The 18,473-nt window shown below is 42.5% G+C and overlaps 1 protein-coding gene across 3 annotated transcripts in view; it reads left to right on the top strand.

The window, feature by feature from the left end:
• Nucleotides 1-1,952: 1,952 nt before the first annotated feature.
• The window catches only part of NIPAL3 (NIPA like domain containing 3), a 28,972-nt gene continuing 12,451 nt past the window's right edge, over nucleotides 1,953-18,473 (top strand). For 2 of the 3 annotated variants that reach the window (XM_089478454.1, XM_089478452.1), the window contains exons 1-2: nucleotides 1,953-2,219; nucleotides 12,311-12,516. In XM_089478454.1, coding sequence (XP_089334580.1) covers nucleotides 12,424-12,516 — 93 coding nt within the window. In that variant the 5' untranslated portion in view covers nucleotides 1,953-2,219; nucleotides 12,311-12,423. Of the gene's footprint in view, nucleotides 2,220-9,753; nucleotides 9,789-12,310; nucleotides 12,517-18,473 lie in introns of all 3 variants that reach the window. The other variant, XM_089478453.1, reaches the window with a different exon arrangement.

Raw genomic sequence — 18,473 nt, 5'->3', positions numbered from 1 at the left:
GGCCCCCACGCTCCTTCCCGGCCTGGGAGCAGCCCCAGGCTTCCTCCCATGCCGGGAAGGAGAAGGAGGACAAGGTTCAAAAATGTGGGACCTTTTTTTTTTTAATTTCCTGGCCAGGAAATTAAAAAAAAAAAGGTCTTACATTTTTGAACCTTGTCCTACATTTGTCCCGGTTTGGAGGTCCTCAGCTATGGCAACCCTAAGCAGGGGTGCCAACTGACCAGGTGCTCTGCCCATGCTCAGAGGCATATTTAATCACTAACACACACACACACTCTCAGGGACATCACATTCACATGATCACACAGCAGCCACTTTGCTTTCCCCTGGAGCCTGAGAATGCCTGGGGGGGGGCAATCACTGTCCTCTCTCTGATTGGCTGAAAACTGTTAGTGTGATTCCTCCAAACGGTTGGTTGGTTGGTTTGCTCTTGCTCCGTCCCCGCTCTCTCAGAGGGAGTCATTGAGAGAGAGAGAGAGAGAGAGAGAGAGAGAGAGTGTTTTTTCTCCAGCCCTCTTGGCTGAAAACTGTTACACTCCAAAGGGTTGGTTGCTCTGCAGCCGTCTCAGGCTGGAGCTGAAATGGGCCAAAGTCACGGAAAAGGCACTGAAATAGAGCCAGGCACAAAAATCACACGAAAAGCTCTGAAAAGTCCCCGTTTTCGCGTGAAAGTCGCGAAATTGGCAACACTGAATAGGATTCTTAAAAGCCTGGACTTCTCGCACTAAGTCCACTGGCTTGACAGAGCAGAGAAAACAGCAGGACCCAGAAGGCTGAGAATCCAAATTTCTTTAATGCCGGCAAAAGTCCTCAGTGGAAACCAGTTCCAATGAAACTGAGGCCCCGAAGCAAAGAAAATGGCTGTCCATATAGGTAATTTCAACAGTGAGGTCCCTAGCAATGCGTTCTCTTGGCTGGTTCAAAGTGCAAACGTACAAATCTTTCTTTCGGTCAGGACACAGAATTCTGAGTAATTTAAAATACTTTTTGACTCATGTGGAATCTTCCATCTCTCTCTCGCTCTGTCTCTTACTTCCTTCATCCAAGGATGTTGTTCCTAATTGTTTTGGCTTTCAAAGCAAGCTAGACGCCTTTGATGCTTGCAAAGGTCAACTTGTTCTCTGAACATTTTACTGCAAATCCTGTTCAGCATTTTCTCTCTTACGCACACAACCTTGGCTCCAGAAAGCTCATTTCTATATCCATGGTGCAACCATTTCGATAAACCTATACTGGGAATATTAATATTAAAAATCCATCTATCTCACTTTGAAAAGTCAAAGGCCTGTTACAGACTGCCAAAATAAAGCTGCTTTGGGTCTCTTTGGAGGTATGCTATTTAAATGATGCATGGGTCCTAAGAGTCCGGAGGTTGCGCCAAAGCCACACTCCATTCCTAAGCACCGGAGTGCAGCTTTGGTGCAGCTTCCGGATTCTTAGGATGCATGCATCATTTAAACATCATACCTCCAAAGAGACCTGAAGCAGCTTTATTTCGGCAGTCTGTAACAGGCCATTGTTTTGTGGGATACTGAGTCTTCCCTGACAGGGGAGCTCTGGAGCCACATTAAACTACAATTCCCAAGATTCCCTAACACTGAGCCAGGCCAGTTCAAGGGGTGTCCAACTGGATTATTTCTACAGTCTGTTTTGCACCTCAGACACCATTTTGACTGCCCTTGGCTCAGTGCTAGGGAATGCTGGGAACTGTAGTTCAGTTTTCAAACTTTTGTGGGATGTTGAGCCTTCTGTGTCAGAGAGAGAGCTCTGGAGCTACAACAAACTACAGCTCCCAGCATTCCCTAGCACTGAGCCAGGGCAGTAAAAGCACTGCAGTGAGGATGCATTGCCAGGCGCGGCCGCTAGAGGTCCCCCAGCAGCTCTTGCTGCCTTTCTTCGCTTCCTCTAAAGACCTTGGAGCAGCAGCAGCAGCAATACTGTAATAGCAAAGCCCTCGTCTGCAAAAACAAGCTTTACGGGTTGTTGCAATAGACTAGCGAAAGAGAGAGTCAGAAGAAGAGAAGCCTTTCAGCTGCGCTTGCTTTTCCAGGCAGCTTCCGGATCAAAGCCGGGGCTTGTTGTTTTGGAGCAGCAAAATATAAGCGTCTCTGGGGTTTCAGGTGCTGGAGATCCATTCCCTGGTGGTTTTGCAGAAGGCTTGCCTTGGGCTGGCTTGGGTTCTGTTGCAAAGGGGCATCCTTGGTGGAAAGAGGAAGCAGGTGAGTGTTGGCAGGAGGGAAGCCACGGTTTGGGCAAAGGAAAGGCAGGAAAACACCAGCTGGCTGTCCTGAAATGTTTTGGGATCTCCTTTGGGATCCTTTGGCTTTGAGGAGGAGGAGGAGGAGGAGGAGGAGGAGGGCACACAGGCCAGGAATCTCAATTAATATCTCAAATTAAAAATTTGATATAGTTTTCTCCCCATAAAATGTGTTTTATTCTTTTAATAACTATCTGTTTTAATACTTTTTAAAAAATATGTTATTTTATTATTATATAAGAAAACATACAAAACACATAATGCCACATACAACCCCCCCATATAATCCATATAACGTATAGGCTGACAATACATAATACATAACAATACAATATATAAATAATAATACATAATAAATACTAATAATAAATAAATAATAAAAGTAAATGATATATAATAATATATAATACATAATAATACACAACAATACATAACAATACATCTAATAACACATGATGATTAATTAAAAATTCAAATCTAAATTGTTACCTGGCTTCCTGAAATGCCAGCTTTTATCTTTCCATACTTACTATTTTCTTTATCTCATTCCATTTCTACTTATTTATCCAAACAAAAGAAAGCCCAACCAGAAATTACATTGAGGCAACTTAGCTATTACAATTTATCTCTAAAATTCTTTAAACATTCCCATTCTTTTCTCCTTTCTTCTTTGTTTCTATCCTTCTTTAAAGTGGTCAGAATATCCATTTCCATAGCTTCCTCCAACTTACTTAGCCATTCCTCTATTGATAGTGTTTGTTTCTGCTTCCAATATTTAGCACAGACAATTCTCACAATTGTGGTCATATACAATATTATGCACCTGCATTTTCTTTCCAAATCTTTCTCTATAATACATGTCATATTGAGCAGGAAAGGTAGAGTTAAATAGTTTAATATTACTGTTAATAAATTAATTCCTTTTTAGTGTACTTTTTTCTATGTTTTTAACTACTGTTTTTTAATGTTGTGAAGCCACTCTGAGCCCCAGTTCTGGGGAAAGAGCGGGATACTACTACTACTAATAACAATAATAATAATGGGATTTATTTATATGCTGCCCAATCACTGGGAATCTGGGTGGCTTACAACAGAGGGGATAATAAGACAGTTCCCTGCCCTCAGGCTTACAATCTAAAAAGACCCGACACAAAAGGAGAAGGGAATGGTGGGTGGGGAGGGAATCAGGTCCAGCATTCTTCTCTCCCTCTGAGGCCTGGACCAAGGCAGATGGATTAGAGAGGGCTCTTCTTCTTCAGGCTAGCCCTGATGGAGCTGTGCCTGCCTGGTCAACTCCCTCTCAGGCCGGAGGATTACATTTATGGAGGGAGGAGTCTCTTCTTCCAGGCTAACCCTGGTGGAGCTGTGCCTGCCTGGTCAACTCCCTCGCAGGCCGGAGGATTGCAGTTATGGAGGGAGGAGTCTCTTCCTTCAGGCTAGCCCTGATGGAGCTGTGCCTGCCTGGTTGACTCCCTCGCAGGCCAGAAGATGACAGTTATGGAGGGAGGAGTCTCTTCTTCCAGGCTAGCCCTGATGAAGCTGGGTCTGCCTGGTCAACTCCCTCGCAGGCCAGAAGATGACAGTTATGGAGGGAGGAGTCTCTTCTTCCAGGCTAGCCCTGATGGAGCTGGGCCTGACTGGTCAACTCCCTCGCAGGCTGGAGGCTGAGAGTTATGGAGGGAGGAGTCTTCTTCCAGGCTAACCCTGGTGGAGCTGTGCCTGCCTGGTCAACTCCCTCTCAGGCCGGAGGATTACATTTATGGAGGGAGGAGTCTCTTCTTCCAGGCTAACCCTGGTGGAGCTGGGCCTGACTGGTCAACTCCCTCGCAGGCCGGAGGATGACAGTTATGGAGGGAGGAGTCTTCTTCCAGGCTAACCCTGGTGGAGCTGGGCCTGCCTGGTCAACTCCCTCATAGGCTAGAAGATGACAGTTATGGAGGGAGGAGTCTCTTCTTCCAGGCTAGCCCTGATGGAGCTGGGCCTGCTTGGTCAGATCCCTTATAGGCCAGAAGGTGACAGTTATGGAGGAAGGAGTCTCTTCTTCCTGGCTAGCCCTGATGGAGCTGGGCCTGCCTGGTCAACTCCCTCGCAGGCTGGAAGATGACATTTATGGAGGGAGGAGTCTCTTCTTCCAGGCTAACCCTAGTGGAGTTGGGCTGATCTCTGAGGAGGCAGGATTAAATCGGGGTGACAATTGGGTGAAAATTTGCATTTTAAAAGCAAGTTTTTTGCACCTTATTTCCAGGGTGAGCTGAAACCCCCATCATTAGCATCTTTTAGCAGAAGTTGTAATCTTAAAGATGAACAAAAGCAAGCTTGCTTTTGTAATAATAATAATAATAATAATAATAATAATTTATTTCTATCCCAGCTTGCCGACAGGATCGAGGCAGCTTACAACAACAAAAATTCATACAATATAAAAGTTAATTCCATTATCCCCTCTTTCCCTAAATAACAACAACATGATAATTCCAACATAACAATATTAAAATACCATATAAATAATTAAAACAGTCAGAGACAAGAAAACAGACAGAAAACAGATTTTATATACATATAAAACACAGGTAAAGGGAAAATAATGCAAAAGATTTAAAGAATGTAAGGTGATATATTTAGAGAAGGTATACTTTACTAAATGAGGTTTATATAGTAGAGGTTTATATAGTAGAAAAATTAAGTTTAGAGAATATTAAAGGTTTTTGCAGCTCAGATCTGCGGGTCCAACAATGCGAATTCATCTGAGAACGTGAATGTGATATCACATGTGATTCCTTTCTATGGGAGCTCCTCCTTTGGCGCTTCTGCAGTGAATCCAAAGTGACCCCTCATTTTGGTGAATTCGGTAAAAAGTGAATTCACGGAATTCGCATTCAAGCTCACTTCGATTTCACTCCGAATTGGTCTGGTGTTGAATGCAACTTTGCTTCCCTCCCAGTACACCCCCCCAAACCTCCAAAGAGGCAAATTTCCCATGATTCTGCACTGTAATTTTGCCCTAATTGCTTCTGTTGCTTGGAAGGATAGATGACAGAGATGGAGGGAATGAAACAGGAGGCTGGGGGGAGAGATGGGAGCAACCGGAGGGGGGGGGGCGTCAGAGGCTGGTGGGAACAACAAACTCCAGTTCCCAGAATTCCATAGCCTCAAACCAAGGACCCCACAACAAACTCCAACTCCCAGAGTTCCATAGCACTGAGCCAGGACAGTGAAAGTGGAGTCAAATCGGATTATCTCCCCAGTGCGGATGCAACCTAAGAGAAGGCAACTGTTACAAAGGGGAGTGGATTAGATTCAGGGAAGTGGTACTTTAGAGAGCATGGAGAATAAGGACAACCAGATCATTTCTGTAATCCTCCAAAATGGGTCTCCTTCAGATCCAATGGATGAGGAGAATGACAGGAAAATAGATGTAGATGTGGCTGAAATGGATGAGAAGAATGACAGCAGAATAGATGTAGATGTGGCTGAAATGGATGAGGCGAATGACAGGAGAATAGATGTAGATGTGGCTGAAATGGATGAGAAGAATGACAGCAGAATAGATGTAGATGTGGCTGAAATGGATGAGGAGAATGACAGGAGAATAGATGTAGATGTGGCTGAAATGGATGAGGAGAATGACAGGAGAATAGATGTAGATGTGGCTGAAATGGACGAGGAGAATGACAAGATTGAGAATGACAAGGACATTGAGAAACTGGAGTGTGTCCAGAGGAGGGCGACTAAAATGGTGAAAGGTCTGGAAACCTTGCCCTATGAGGAATGACTCAGGGAGCTGGGGATGTTTAGCCTGGAGAAGAGAAGGTTAAGAGGTGATATGATAGCCCTGTTTAAAGATTTGAAAGGATGTCATATTGAGGAGGGAGCAAGCTTGTTTTCTGCTGCTCCAGAGACTAAGACCCGGAGCAATGGATGCAAACTGCAGGAAAAGAGTTTCCACCTCAACATTAGGAGGAATTTCCTGACAGTAAGGGCTGTTCGACAGTGGAACACACTTCCTAGGAGTGTAGTGGAGTCTCCCTCCTTGGAGGTCTTTAAGCAGAGGCTGGATGGCTATCTGTTGGGGATGCTTTGATTTGGATTTTCTGCATGGCCCTTGCGGTCTCTTCCAACTCTATGATTCTAAGAGAATAGGTGTAGATGTGGCTGAAATGGATGAAGAAAATGACAGGAGAATAGATGTAGATGTGGCTGAAATGGAGGAGAAGAATGACAGCAGAATAGATGTAGATGTGGCTGAAATGGAGGAGGAGAATGACAGGAGAATAGATGCAGATGTGATTGAAATGGAGGAGGAAAATGACAGGAGAATAGATGTAGATGTGGCTGAAATGGAGGAGGAGAATAGATATAGATGTGGCTGACACGGAGGACCCGTTTGAATTTGGCTGCCAGGGATGGGAAAATAGAAGGGAAGACGAAAGGTGAAGCTGTCATTCACATGAAAGCGGAACCAGGCTCCCTTCTTCACCCCAGAAGTGCAAAGGTTCAGGATGTGTTCAGACCCCCACTGAGCATGCGCAAGGGTCCCAATTCGAATCGTTGAATCCTTGTGGTATGCTCCACTGTGGTAATACAATGTGCACTCACTCTGCTTTGTGTGAATCCGCATCACATGACTTGCCTTGGATTCGATTCCCCCTCGATTAGGAACTGCAACGGAAGGGCAACCAGGTGTGATAAAACATGTGCGTTATAATGTGAATTCACATAGCTGAAGCAGGAGTCACCCCGGATCTGAGCTGCAAAAACTTCCATGTGATGAACACCAAAGTCTCAGTTAGACTATGGACCATGTGTTGATCCATACGTCATATTTATGTTTTATATAAATAACCATATGTTTGAGTATAGGTATATAGATAGTAATACACATGTGGATTGTTTTATTTCTTTTATTTAACACTGTTGGAAAAATAATAAAATATTAATTAAAAAAGGAAGAAAACAGTTAATAAATACCTGAAAGACACCAGCTGTGTCTTTATGGCAACCCCATGAATTTCATAGGGTTTTCTTAGGCAAGGAATACTCAGAGGTTTCTTTCCTTCTTTCTTTAACCTTTATTAAGCATACAACATCATACATTCACAATACAATTTCAGGATCATTGTTATGAGACTTAAGCCATAAATTTATTGCCTCTACCAGAAAATTGACCAGTAACCTGGTACAGTAATATACGGGTTCCGATCTTCTAATAAATATTCCACCAATAACCTATCCAAACCAATATTCATTTTCAATAACATCCTTAACCATTTTCCGCTAGGAATTATATACAGTGGACCCTGTTTTTATCAGAGGTATTTTTGCCAGTCCCTTCCTCTGAAATCTAGCCTACAGCATCTGATGTTCATTGGCTGTCTCCCATCCAAGTACCAACCAGGACTGAACCTGCTTAGCTTCCAAGATCAGACAGGATCCGGTGCTTTTGGGGTATTTATTGTATTATAAAAGCAAGCTTGCTTTTGTTCATTGTTAGATTACAAAACTAAAATAATTAGTTAAAGGTAGGGTTCCAGCTTACCCTGGAAATAAGGTGGAAAAAAGTTGCTTTTAGAAAGCAATTTTTCTCCCCAGCCAATTTTAATTCTGTCTCTTCAGAGGTTCACATAATTGAGATATTACCTGAGATGCCAATGATCGTTTGATTTAGATTGTGTTCTTACTCAAACAAGCAAACAATTGCTATTAAAACCACAGCTCAAATATCTAAAAATCACAGATATAAACCCCACCGTTCATATGTGTTTAAAATTGCAAACTTCTGCTAAAACACAACAAAAGCGATCTATGTGGCAGCTGTCAAAAGGCTTGTTAAACACTTTTTGTGTTACCTGAAAGCTAGTACGAATGTTTTAAAGGCATAATGTGTGAGAAATAACTGAGTCTATGATGAAATGTTTACATCAAAGTAATTGAAGGGAATGGGAAAGCACTGCGAAGTCTATTGTAATAAACACAGCTATGTGTTGTGGCATGTTAAAACAGATTATTCCTTTTGCGGCCCAGAGTTCACTTGTGAAATGCATCCTTCTCATCTGATGCCTGCTTGATATTTCGGACTGCAGTACCCATCAGGCTCAGCTAACATGGCCAATGGTCAGAAATAATTTTGAACCTATAGAAAATACCTACTTGGAGTCCTCTAGTTATATTGGGCTGCAACTCCCATCATTCCCCAGTGTGTGTGGACTTGGATTGGGCTGACATGCACATATGCAGGACCCCCCCCCCCAATACTGGCTGGGAACGGTGGGAGTGGGGATCCATCACACCAGGAGGGTGCCAGGTTGAGGAAGACTGTTTTATTCAGTACGAGTACATGAAGCAGTCAGATAAGTGCGGGTATTGTGAATACGAGGAGAAAGAGACACAACATGGGACTGAAAATGGGCAGCAGGTATATGTTTTAGTATTGTGCAGAGTGTAACCTGAATGCCAGATCCAGATGCATAAAAGGGACTGTCTTGTGTGCACCAAATTGGAAAGTATGTCCCATTGAATTCACCCTGGTTTACTGTATATACTCATGTATAAATCTAGAAATGTAGGTCAAAAAATTGAGCCAAACAACCCGAGTCAACTTATCCATGGGTCAATGTAAGTACTGTATCTTGTTATTTAAAAGAAGGAACTATCCCTTGGTGAAAACCAAGAGTAAATCTGCCTTGATTCCCCCTATTCTCTCATCCAGCCTTAAGAGTAAACACAAAGAGTTATATCTGCTGGAATTTTGTAAAATCTTTGACATTGTTTTACTTTGCTTCATCTTTTAGATCTTTTGCTATATGCCCCTAAATTTTACTCTCGACTTATCCACAGGTCATAGCAAAATCCATAATTTTGGCCCCAAAACTTGCACTTGACTTATACATGACATCAACGTATAGACGAGTATATACGATATTTCCAAGAAAGCTAGCACTGAATTTTGTTGAAAGAATTTGTGATGCAGAACATTAATTTGCTTTCCCTTATGTCCCATAATAAAATGGTTACTGTGAAAGTGAAGGGATGGGGACATAGCCTGTAATCTGGTGACTTTATTTACCTTAAATACTAATAGAAATTGTAATAGTATTACTACTACTACTATTACTACTAATAATAAAAGTAATAATAATAATGATGATAATAATTTCTTAACCACCTCCCCCCATGGATCAAGGCAAGGAACAACAATAGATTAATTTACAACATACAACATCAGTTTAAAACACACAACATCAATTTAAAAGAGCAAATAAAACAGCTACATATTAGGACAATGAATTAATCTTTCAAAATTTATAATTTAAAATTAAAATGATGGCTAGATAATTCTGGGTTTAGAACTGTGAGTTGATCCATGAACTGAATGCTTGCAGACGGTAGCAAGAAGAACCCGTATATTCTTTAAAATTAGTCTGTGAGGAAGTAAGATATCACTACAGGCTTTACAATGTGAACTTGGATCAGTGACGCAAACAATTATTTGCTTCCAGATAGCTGTGACACTGTAGACTTCAGAACAAGATAGGTAAGTATAGTAGTTGCCAGATTATACAGAATCATCACATCTTGTAGGACGGTTGAGGGATGAGGTTGTAGGATGTGCACAAAAATGTACTAAGTATATATAAGGCATTGCCTGCTTTTATTTCTTGAAAGATATTAGCCCTCTGCTAATGTTACAGTGCATGCAGTTTCATTTCTGTAGAGTAGGAAGGTGTGGCACACTGCCTGAAACTGGTCCAGCCATAATGTCCCCAGTGACTCAGCTGCCATCCATGCATTGGGACTGGAACTGAAGCAGGAATCTTCCTGTACATTTATAACCTTATTTAAGACCTTAACAAATCATGGGATATGACAGAATGGTTCCCACTCTCACGGTCAGAGATGGAAGACTGAGGCTTTAGGTAGGGGACCTTTTCCACTCCAGATGTTGACGTGCTCTATCTCCCAACAGCTTCATCCCTAATATCAGATTTCTGGGGTTCTGGGAACTGTATCAGTATCTGGAGTTGTACAGGTTGCCTACCCCAGTTATATTTCCCTTCTAATTCATTGTCTAATCTCAGTATTCTAGCCCATGGGCTTAATCCAATTTCAGTTCCGACTTTAGTAAACCTACTAAAATTTGTCAAGTCAAAGGCTTTCGAGGCCGGCATCCATAGATTTTTGTGGGTTTTTCAGGCTGTGTGGCCATGTTATAGAAGAGTTTCTTCCTGAGGTTTCCTCAGCATCTGTGGCTGCCATCTTCAAAGAAAGAAGCTGGCAGGAAGAAACTCTTCTAGAACATGGCCACATAGCCTGAAAAACCTACTGAAATTAATGAGACTTGTCAATCACCCTTTATACTCCTAATTTAGGTGGAACCACTGGATTGCAGTAATTAAAGAAACCTATCATGTTGTGTGGTTTTTTTGTTGTTTTTTTTGGAGCTGAGAATGTGTGATGCACCCAAGGTCACCTAGTGGGTTTCCATGGCCAAATGGAATCAAAGTCTGATCTCCAGCATTGCAGTCCTACACTCATCACACTAGCTCAGACTATACCTCCTATCATATCATACTGGCTGGGGATGGTGAGAGTTGTAATCCATTCCACCTGGAGGACATAGGCTTGAGGAACCTCTTGCAGGCCATGCTGAGATGAGCGAACCATTGATAAGACATCTCCTTATGTTCTATGAGTCTCCTTCCCAAACAGTCAAGTGGTGTCATTATCATAATCATCTATAATAATAATAATGAACTATCCCGTGTTTTTCCCAGAATAGCTAGTTGAGGTTGCTTCATTACTAGTTCCAGTAATTCTAGTACCAGGTTAAAACCCTCTGTTTCTCCCAGGCTTTCAACTGAACTTTATCCCACTGTCTGTGGCCCGTTACAGACAGGCAAAATGTGGTGTGGCGGTGGCGGTACTAAGGTTAGGAAGCGTGCACCATGCAGACGCTCCCTAACCCTAGTACATATTCCGTACGTCAAAATGGCGGTGCCCTGTACAGACAGGCGCCGCCATTTTGACGCGATGGACGTTTAGCATCTGCATGTCGTGGCACACTTGTGAAGTCATGAGTGCGCCATTGGCACACTCGGGCATCAGAAGTGCACCACAAAAAGAACCCGCTTTTTGCGGGTTCTTTTTTTTGCCAGTGAGAAACCGTGCGGTTTATCCGCTGCGGCTTTCTGCTGGCGGAAAAGGAGGTGCCGGCAGGCCGCCCTTTTGGGGCGGTCTGTATCCCGCCTGTATCATTTTCCTAACTGCTTTTGTATTGATTGCTTTATTGAGTGTTGCTGGTACTGCTTGCGCTCTTTCTCATTGTCAGGTTGCTCTTTTAAATAACATGATTTTTTTTAATGTTGTTTTAGTTCTGGTGAGTTGGCATGAAGACTTTTTATTTTAATTAGGAAAGTATATAAATACCTGAAATAACAACAAACCTCAAACTTTCAAAGCACTTTGTTCATAATGTTATCCTGGTATACCTCACAGCCTTGTGAGGTAGGCCATTGTTGTACTATGGCATTTGAAAATATGGGGGGATTAAGAGCAAAAACAAACAGCTTGGCTATGGAGTGAGTTTGTGGGAAATGGGAGCATTTCAGACAGGGTTGTGCTTTAGGCTGCTGTCGCAGTGCAGAATTAATGCAGTTTGACATCACTTTAAATGTCAGGGCTCCATCCTTTGGAATTCTGGGATTTGTAGTTTGTTGTGGCACCAGAGCTAAGAAAGCTAAATATCTCACAAAACTACAAATCCCAGAATTCCATACCATTGAGCCACAGCAGTTAAAGCAGTGTCAGACTGCATTAATTCTGCAATGCAGCATCAGCTTGATCTCCATGCTGCACCAGTATTCTGTTACACTGGCTGAGAAAGATAGCCTTGCTGGAAACTTCGAGCTGTTAGGATCTCTTTTGGGATTAAATTCACCCCCTTCTGACACATACATACACATATGCCCCCTCCAATATTTTGTATAGAAAGAGGACTGACAGTGAACAAGTCACCTGGCCTCTACTGGCTTCTACTGGCTTCTGTTTATTTTGTAGCTCTTTGCCAGCAAATGGAGTGATGGAGACAAGTGGATCCCATTGTTCCCTGTGTAATTTAAAACATTGCCTCATGTGAACAATCTGGAAAGAGAATGTATGAATAAACCACAATGGAAAGAGCAAATGGTGCTAGTCTGCAGCTCCAACCGCTTGCCACCGAACCTGTACCTCTGCAGGCCCGTGAGGATGCCTTCTCTTACAAGGTAATTTTTTTTGTCTTCCCAGTATTTTTATTAAGTGATGTTGGACAACAGTTGAAGTATAAAAGATTTTTGTTGGGTTCCTTGAATTTGGAGAAACAGAATAGTTCCCAGTTGGCAAGAGAGTCAGGCAAAGCTGCATACTATCACCCTACTTCTACTTGTATGCCGAAATTATTATATGAACAGCACATTTAGCCTTAGAAGAAAGAGAAGTGAAGATTGGAGGAAGGAACATCAACAATCTTAAGATATGCACATGATACCATATGGAATACATGACTTGGAACAATTACGAAGGAAGGTCAAGGAAGAAAGTGTAAAGGCAGGCTTGTTGCTGAACATAAAACCCCCCAAAAAATAACGACTATGGAGGATCTACATAAATTCAACCTAGGTCATAATGAAATTGAAATAGTTAAAAATTTCCCATACCTTGAATCAAATATTGATCAGAACTAAGAATGCAGTCATGAAATCAGAAGAAGACTACAAATGGGAAGGGCAGTGATGAAAGACTTAGACAAGATCCTAAAGAGTAAAAATATACTATATTATTATAACATTATTATATTAATATTTGTATTGACTATTTCAAAATACTTCTGTTTCTGTATATTCTTATTTATATTCAGTTATTCTGTGCAGAAGTTCATAGTGAGGTAAGATAAAGCTTTGTCCTTCCTGAATTCTTCATAAAAGGTGACTTCATGAGGGGTATTTTCAGATTTTGGAAAATCCAGTGAAATGGGCAAGAAGTTTTTCCATTAATATATTTTCTGCTCCTAAGATCATAGAATCGTAGAGTTGGAAGAGACCGCAAGGGCCATCCAGTCCAACCCCATTCTGCCATGCAGGAACTCTCAATCAAAGCATCCTGGACAGATGGCCATCCAGCCTCTGCTTAAAGACCTCCAAAGAAGGAGACTCCACTGCACTCCGACGGAATTTGTTCCTCTGTCAAACAGCCCTTACTGTCAGGAAGTTCCTCCTAATGTTGAGGTGGAATCTCTTTTCCTGGAGCTTGCATCCATTGTTCCTGGTACTGTTCTCTGGAGCAGCAGAAAAAAAGCTTGTTCCCTCCTCAATGTGACACCCCTTCAAATATTTAAACAGGGCTATCATATCACCTCTTAATCTTCTTTTCTCCAGGCTAAACATCCCCAACTCCCTAAGGCGTTCCTCATAGGGCATGGTTTCCAGACCCTTCACCATTTTAGTCGCCCTCCTTTGGACATGCTCCAGTTTCTCAGCATCCTTTTTAAATTGTGGTGCCCAGAACTGGACACAGTATTCCAGGTGGGACCTGACCAGAGCAGAATATAGTGGCACTATTACTTCTCTTGATCTAGACATTATACTTTTATTGATGCAGCCTAGAATCACATTGGCCTTGTTAGCTGCCGCATCACCCTGTTGACTCATGTTCAACTTGTGGTCTACTTGGACTCCTAGATCCCTTTCATATGTAGTCTTGTTCAGCCAGATGTCCCCCATCCTATATGTGTGCATTTCATTTTTTCCACCCTGTGCAGTACCTTACATTTATCCGTGTTGAATTTCATTATGTTAGTTTTGGCCCAGTTTTCTAGTCTGTTCAGGTCATTTTGGATCTTGATCCTGTCCTCTGGGGTATTAGCTACTCCTCCTAATTTGGTGTCACCTGCAAATTTGATGAGTATGCCCCCAATTCTGTCCTCCAAGTCATTGATGAAGATGTTGAATAGCACTGGGCCCAGGACAGAGCCCTGTGGGAGCCCACTGGTCACTTCTCTCCAGGATGAAAAGGAGCCATTGTTGAGCACCCTTTGGGTTTGGCCAGTCAACCAGTTACAAATCCATGTAACGGTTACCTTGTCTAGTCCACATTTTACAAGCTTGTTTGCAAGAATATCATGGGGAACTTTGTCAAAGGCCTTACTGAAATCAAGATATACTATATCCACAGCATTCCCTTCATCTAACAAGCTGGTAATGTTATCAAAAAAAGAGATCAGATTTGTCTGGCATGACTTCTTTCTCTGAAACCCATGTTGACTTTTTGTGATTATGGAATTGCCTTCTAGATGTTCACAGACTCTCTGTTTAATGATCTGTTTTAGAATCTTTCCTGGTATTGATGTCAGACTAACTGGACGATAATTGTTTGGATCCTCTTTTCCCCCCTTTTTGAAGATGGGGACAACGTTTGCCCTCCTCCAGTCTGCTGGGACTTCTCCTGTTCTCCAGGAGTTCTCAAAGATTATTGCCAATGGTTCCGATATTATATTTGTCAGTTCTTTTAATACCCTTGGATGTAGTTCATCTGGTCCTGGAGACTTATATTCGTTTAGGTTAAACAGGTATTCCTGTACTATCTCTTTACGTATTTTGTGCTGAAATTTCTTTTCTGTCCTCTGCTCCATTATCCTCAGGTTGAGCACCCTTTGCCTTTTCTGAGAAGACTGAGGCAAAGAAGGTGTTGAGTAATTCTGCCTTTTCTCTGTCCCCTGTTAGCATTTTGCCATCTTCTGCACGCAGTGGCCCTACCGTTTCCTTCTTCTTCCTTTTGCTGCGGACATACCCCAAAAAGCCCTTTTTGTTGTTCTTAACCTCTCTAGCAAGTCTGAGTTCATTCTGTCCTTTAGCTTTTCTGACTTTACCCCTACACAGGTTCACTATTTCTTGGAATTCCTCTTTGGTGATTTCACAATTTTCCCATTTCTTATACATGTTCCGTTTAAAACTTAGCTCAGTTGAAAGTTCCATACTTATGCATCCTGGCTTCTTGAGACATCTCCCATTTTTCTTCCTCACTGGAACTGTTTGAAATTGTGCCTTCAGTATCTTCCATCCGTCTTGAACTCCCTTCTCTTTTAATATTGCTAACCATGGGATCACCCCCAATATTTCCTTAAGTTTACTAAAATCAGCTCTCCTAAAGTCTAGAATGCGTGTCTGACTATGCCTGGCTTCTCCTTTCCATTGTATAACAAATTCCAGGAATACATGATCACTCCCACCTAAGGATCCCACCAGTTGCACCCCAATAACTAGGTCATCCCTGTTGGTATTTTACCACAAACATCAACAATAGCTATTGTAAAACAAAACATTATTGTAGAGAAAGTAGAAATACACTGGATCACGTTTTTGCTGAATCTGAAGAACTCCAAAGAGAAACCCCACTTTAAAACCCCAGCCCCCATCTTTTTTTCCTGTTCAGCCCAAATAATTCCTCCCAACTCACCCCTCTTCACCACAGAATTCTACATCAAAGCAGTCCTAACGAAAGCACCATTTGGTTCATAGTCTCTTCTGCCTTGAGAGATCTATGGATACCGGAATAGAGGGTATCTGTTAAACATCACCCCGTCATAAAACTGCCTGACTGGCACGAATTGATTGCTGCTCTCAGCTGACAGTTCCGGATACGTGATCATCCTGAGCATAGCCCATGGTGGCAGCAACTCTTTCCCAGAATGCCTTTCCCTGTGAGGTTTAGATACAGGTGTTGTTGACCTAAGATTCATCATGTCTATCTAGCTATATATCTATCTACCCATGTACCTATATAACTATATATGTGTGAGAGCTTACCCACTGGCCTTCCCTTCTGCAACCTCCCTCATGTCTAGAAGCTATCCCTAATTATCTCACTACTTATACAATCCTCATGGCAGAATTCTCACTGAATCACTGCATGAAGGAGGATTCTGACAAGGATCAGATCCAAAATAGCTGATCCCCTTGTTGCCTCTTCCACCTTTTGGACAATGAAGTTGTCTCCAAGGCAAGTGAGGAATTTGCTAGACCTTGAGGATTTGGCTAAGTTTGACTTCCAGCAAATATCAGGATAGTTGAAGTCACCCATCACTACTACATTTCTCTTTTCTGAATGTGTAGTCATCTGTTCTAGAAAGACATCATCCACTTCCTCAGTCTGACTTGGGGGTCTGTAATAGACTCCCACAATAACATCTTTGTTGTTTTCCTGCCCTTTAATTTTTATCCAGATGCTCTCCACCTGGCTTCCAGGATTGATGTCTTGGATCTCTTCACTGGTGTAAATGTCCCTGACATATAGTGCTATTTCTCCTCCTTTCTTGTTTCACCTGTTTCTCTTGAAAAGGTTATACCCCTCTATTTCTACATTCCAATTGTGAGACTCATCCCACCAGGTTTCAGTGATGCCTATTTTAACATATTTGCTTTGTTGTGCTAGGAATTCAAGTTCATCTTGCTTATTTCCCATGCTCTGTGCATTAGTGTAGAGACATCTAAGACCATGTGTTCCCTTTACTTGTTGCCTGTGCAAGTTCTTTTGCCTCCCACTTTTGGGTCCTTGCACTGTTTACCTTGTTCCTTCTGTGTCAGTTTGACTATTTTCTCCAGCCCCTTTGCCTTCCAGAATACTGTCTCTCTCCGCCACATAACTCAGACTATTGGCAAAAATGTTTTTGCCAACTGGCGTGAAATGCAACCCTTCCCTTGCCAGAAGTCCCTCCTTGTGGAATCGCAGCCCATGGTCCAAGAATCCAAACCATTCTTGGTGGCACCATCTACGGAGCCAGTTATTTACATCCTCTATTTTCTTCTCCCTTCCTGGACCATGCCCTTCAACTGGGAGAAGAGATGAGTTGACAACCTGTGCTTCCATCTCTTTCAATTTCCTACCCAAAGCCTCATAATCCCTTATGATATTCTGAAGGTTGTGCCTTGCAGTATCATTGGTTCCCACATGAACCAAGAGAAAGGGGTAATGGTCAGTAGGCTTGACAAGTCTTGTCAGCCTCTCTGTCACATCACGGATCTTTGCCCCAGGGAGACAGCACACCTCCTGAGACATCTTGTCAGGCCCACAAACCACTGGTTCAGTGCCTCTCAGCAAAAAGTCCCCAACAACCACCACACGCCTCCTCCGAGGCTTAGCAGCAACTGTTACCTTTGGTGGAGCTCTCTGCGTCCCCTTCTCTGTCCCTGAGGTCTGTCCCTGCTGCTGTTCCTCATTATCCTTGATAGTAAAGAGAGATTGAAATCGATTCTGTAGCTGCAAGCTTATGGAATGTTCCTTGGTTTCCCTCCTTCTGTGTGTGACCTTCCTCCAACTATCTACTTCTATTTTGTGTGAAGTGACCTCCTCCTCCCCAGCAACTTCTTCTGTGTGTTTCCTGTCCAGGACCATCTGGTCTGTTCTGGTCAGGAAAACCTCTTGCTCCCTATGATGCTGAAGTGTAGCGACCTGGGCCTCCAGCTGCTGTACTTTCTCTTCTAAGAGGGCTACCAACTTGCACTTAGTGCAGGTGAAGTTCCCCATATCCCTAGGCAAGAAGACAAACATCCCACAAGTGTTGCAGGTGACTGCAGCAGGGCCTTCATTGTCCATACTGAGAAGTCTTAAGGAGACATTGAAACAAGACTGTGGGCTTTCCCTGCTAAACTTGGCCTTTGTCCCTAATCTCTGTCACTGAGTTCAAGTCACTGGGCTTATAGTTATGTAGAACTCCTGGCTACTAGCTCCTTCCAGAGGCAAGTCTCTGATTCACTTCCTCTGGGGAAAGTCCCCACAAGCCCCTTAAGGAAAAAGGTAAAAGAAAAAAAATTAAAGAGCCCCCCTCCAACAATGTTTTCTGGTCAGCTTCTCCTCTATTCTCCAAAACCTCCATGACTATATAGAAAAATTAAAATTCGCATGCCATTAGAATTAGGATTCAAACTCCCAGCAGTGACTCCCAGAATGCAATAGCTCAAAGTCTAAGGTAAGGTTAGATCGTTAGATGGCATTGTTTCATATAATGAATGAATAACATAATGGGTGAAATGCATCACAAATTGTCCAGGGAAACCTCATTTCTGTCAGAATCCTGGCACTAATTGAAAGATGTATTTCTCCTCCTGCTGCAACTTGCTGAGAGGTAGTAATAGAGCAAAATATTTATGTGAAAGGGGATTGCAATGGTGTACATATGTGTACATCCTTT

Source organism: Sceloporus occidentalis, unplaced genomic scaffold, assembly GCF_023333645.1.
Source record: "Sceloporus occidentalis isolate IW3139 unplaced genomic scaffold, rSceOcc1.0.p SCAF_13, whole genome shotgun sequence".
NCBI lineage: Eukaryota > Metazoa > Chordata > Lepidosauria > Squamata > Phrynosomatidae > Sceloporus > Sceloporus occidentalis.
The sequence above is the reverse complement of the archived record's forward strand: the minus strand, read 5'-3'. Positions and strand labels throughout refer to the sequence as shown.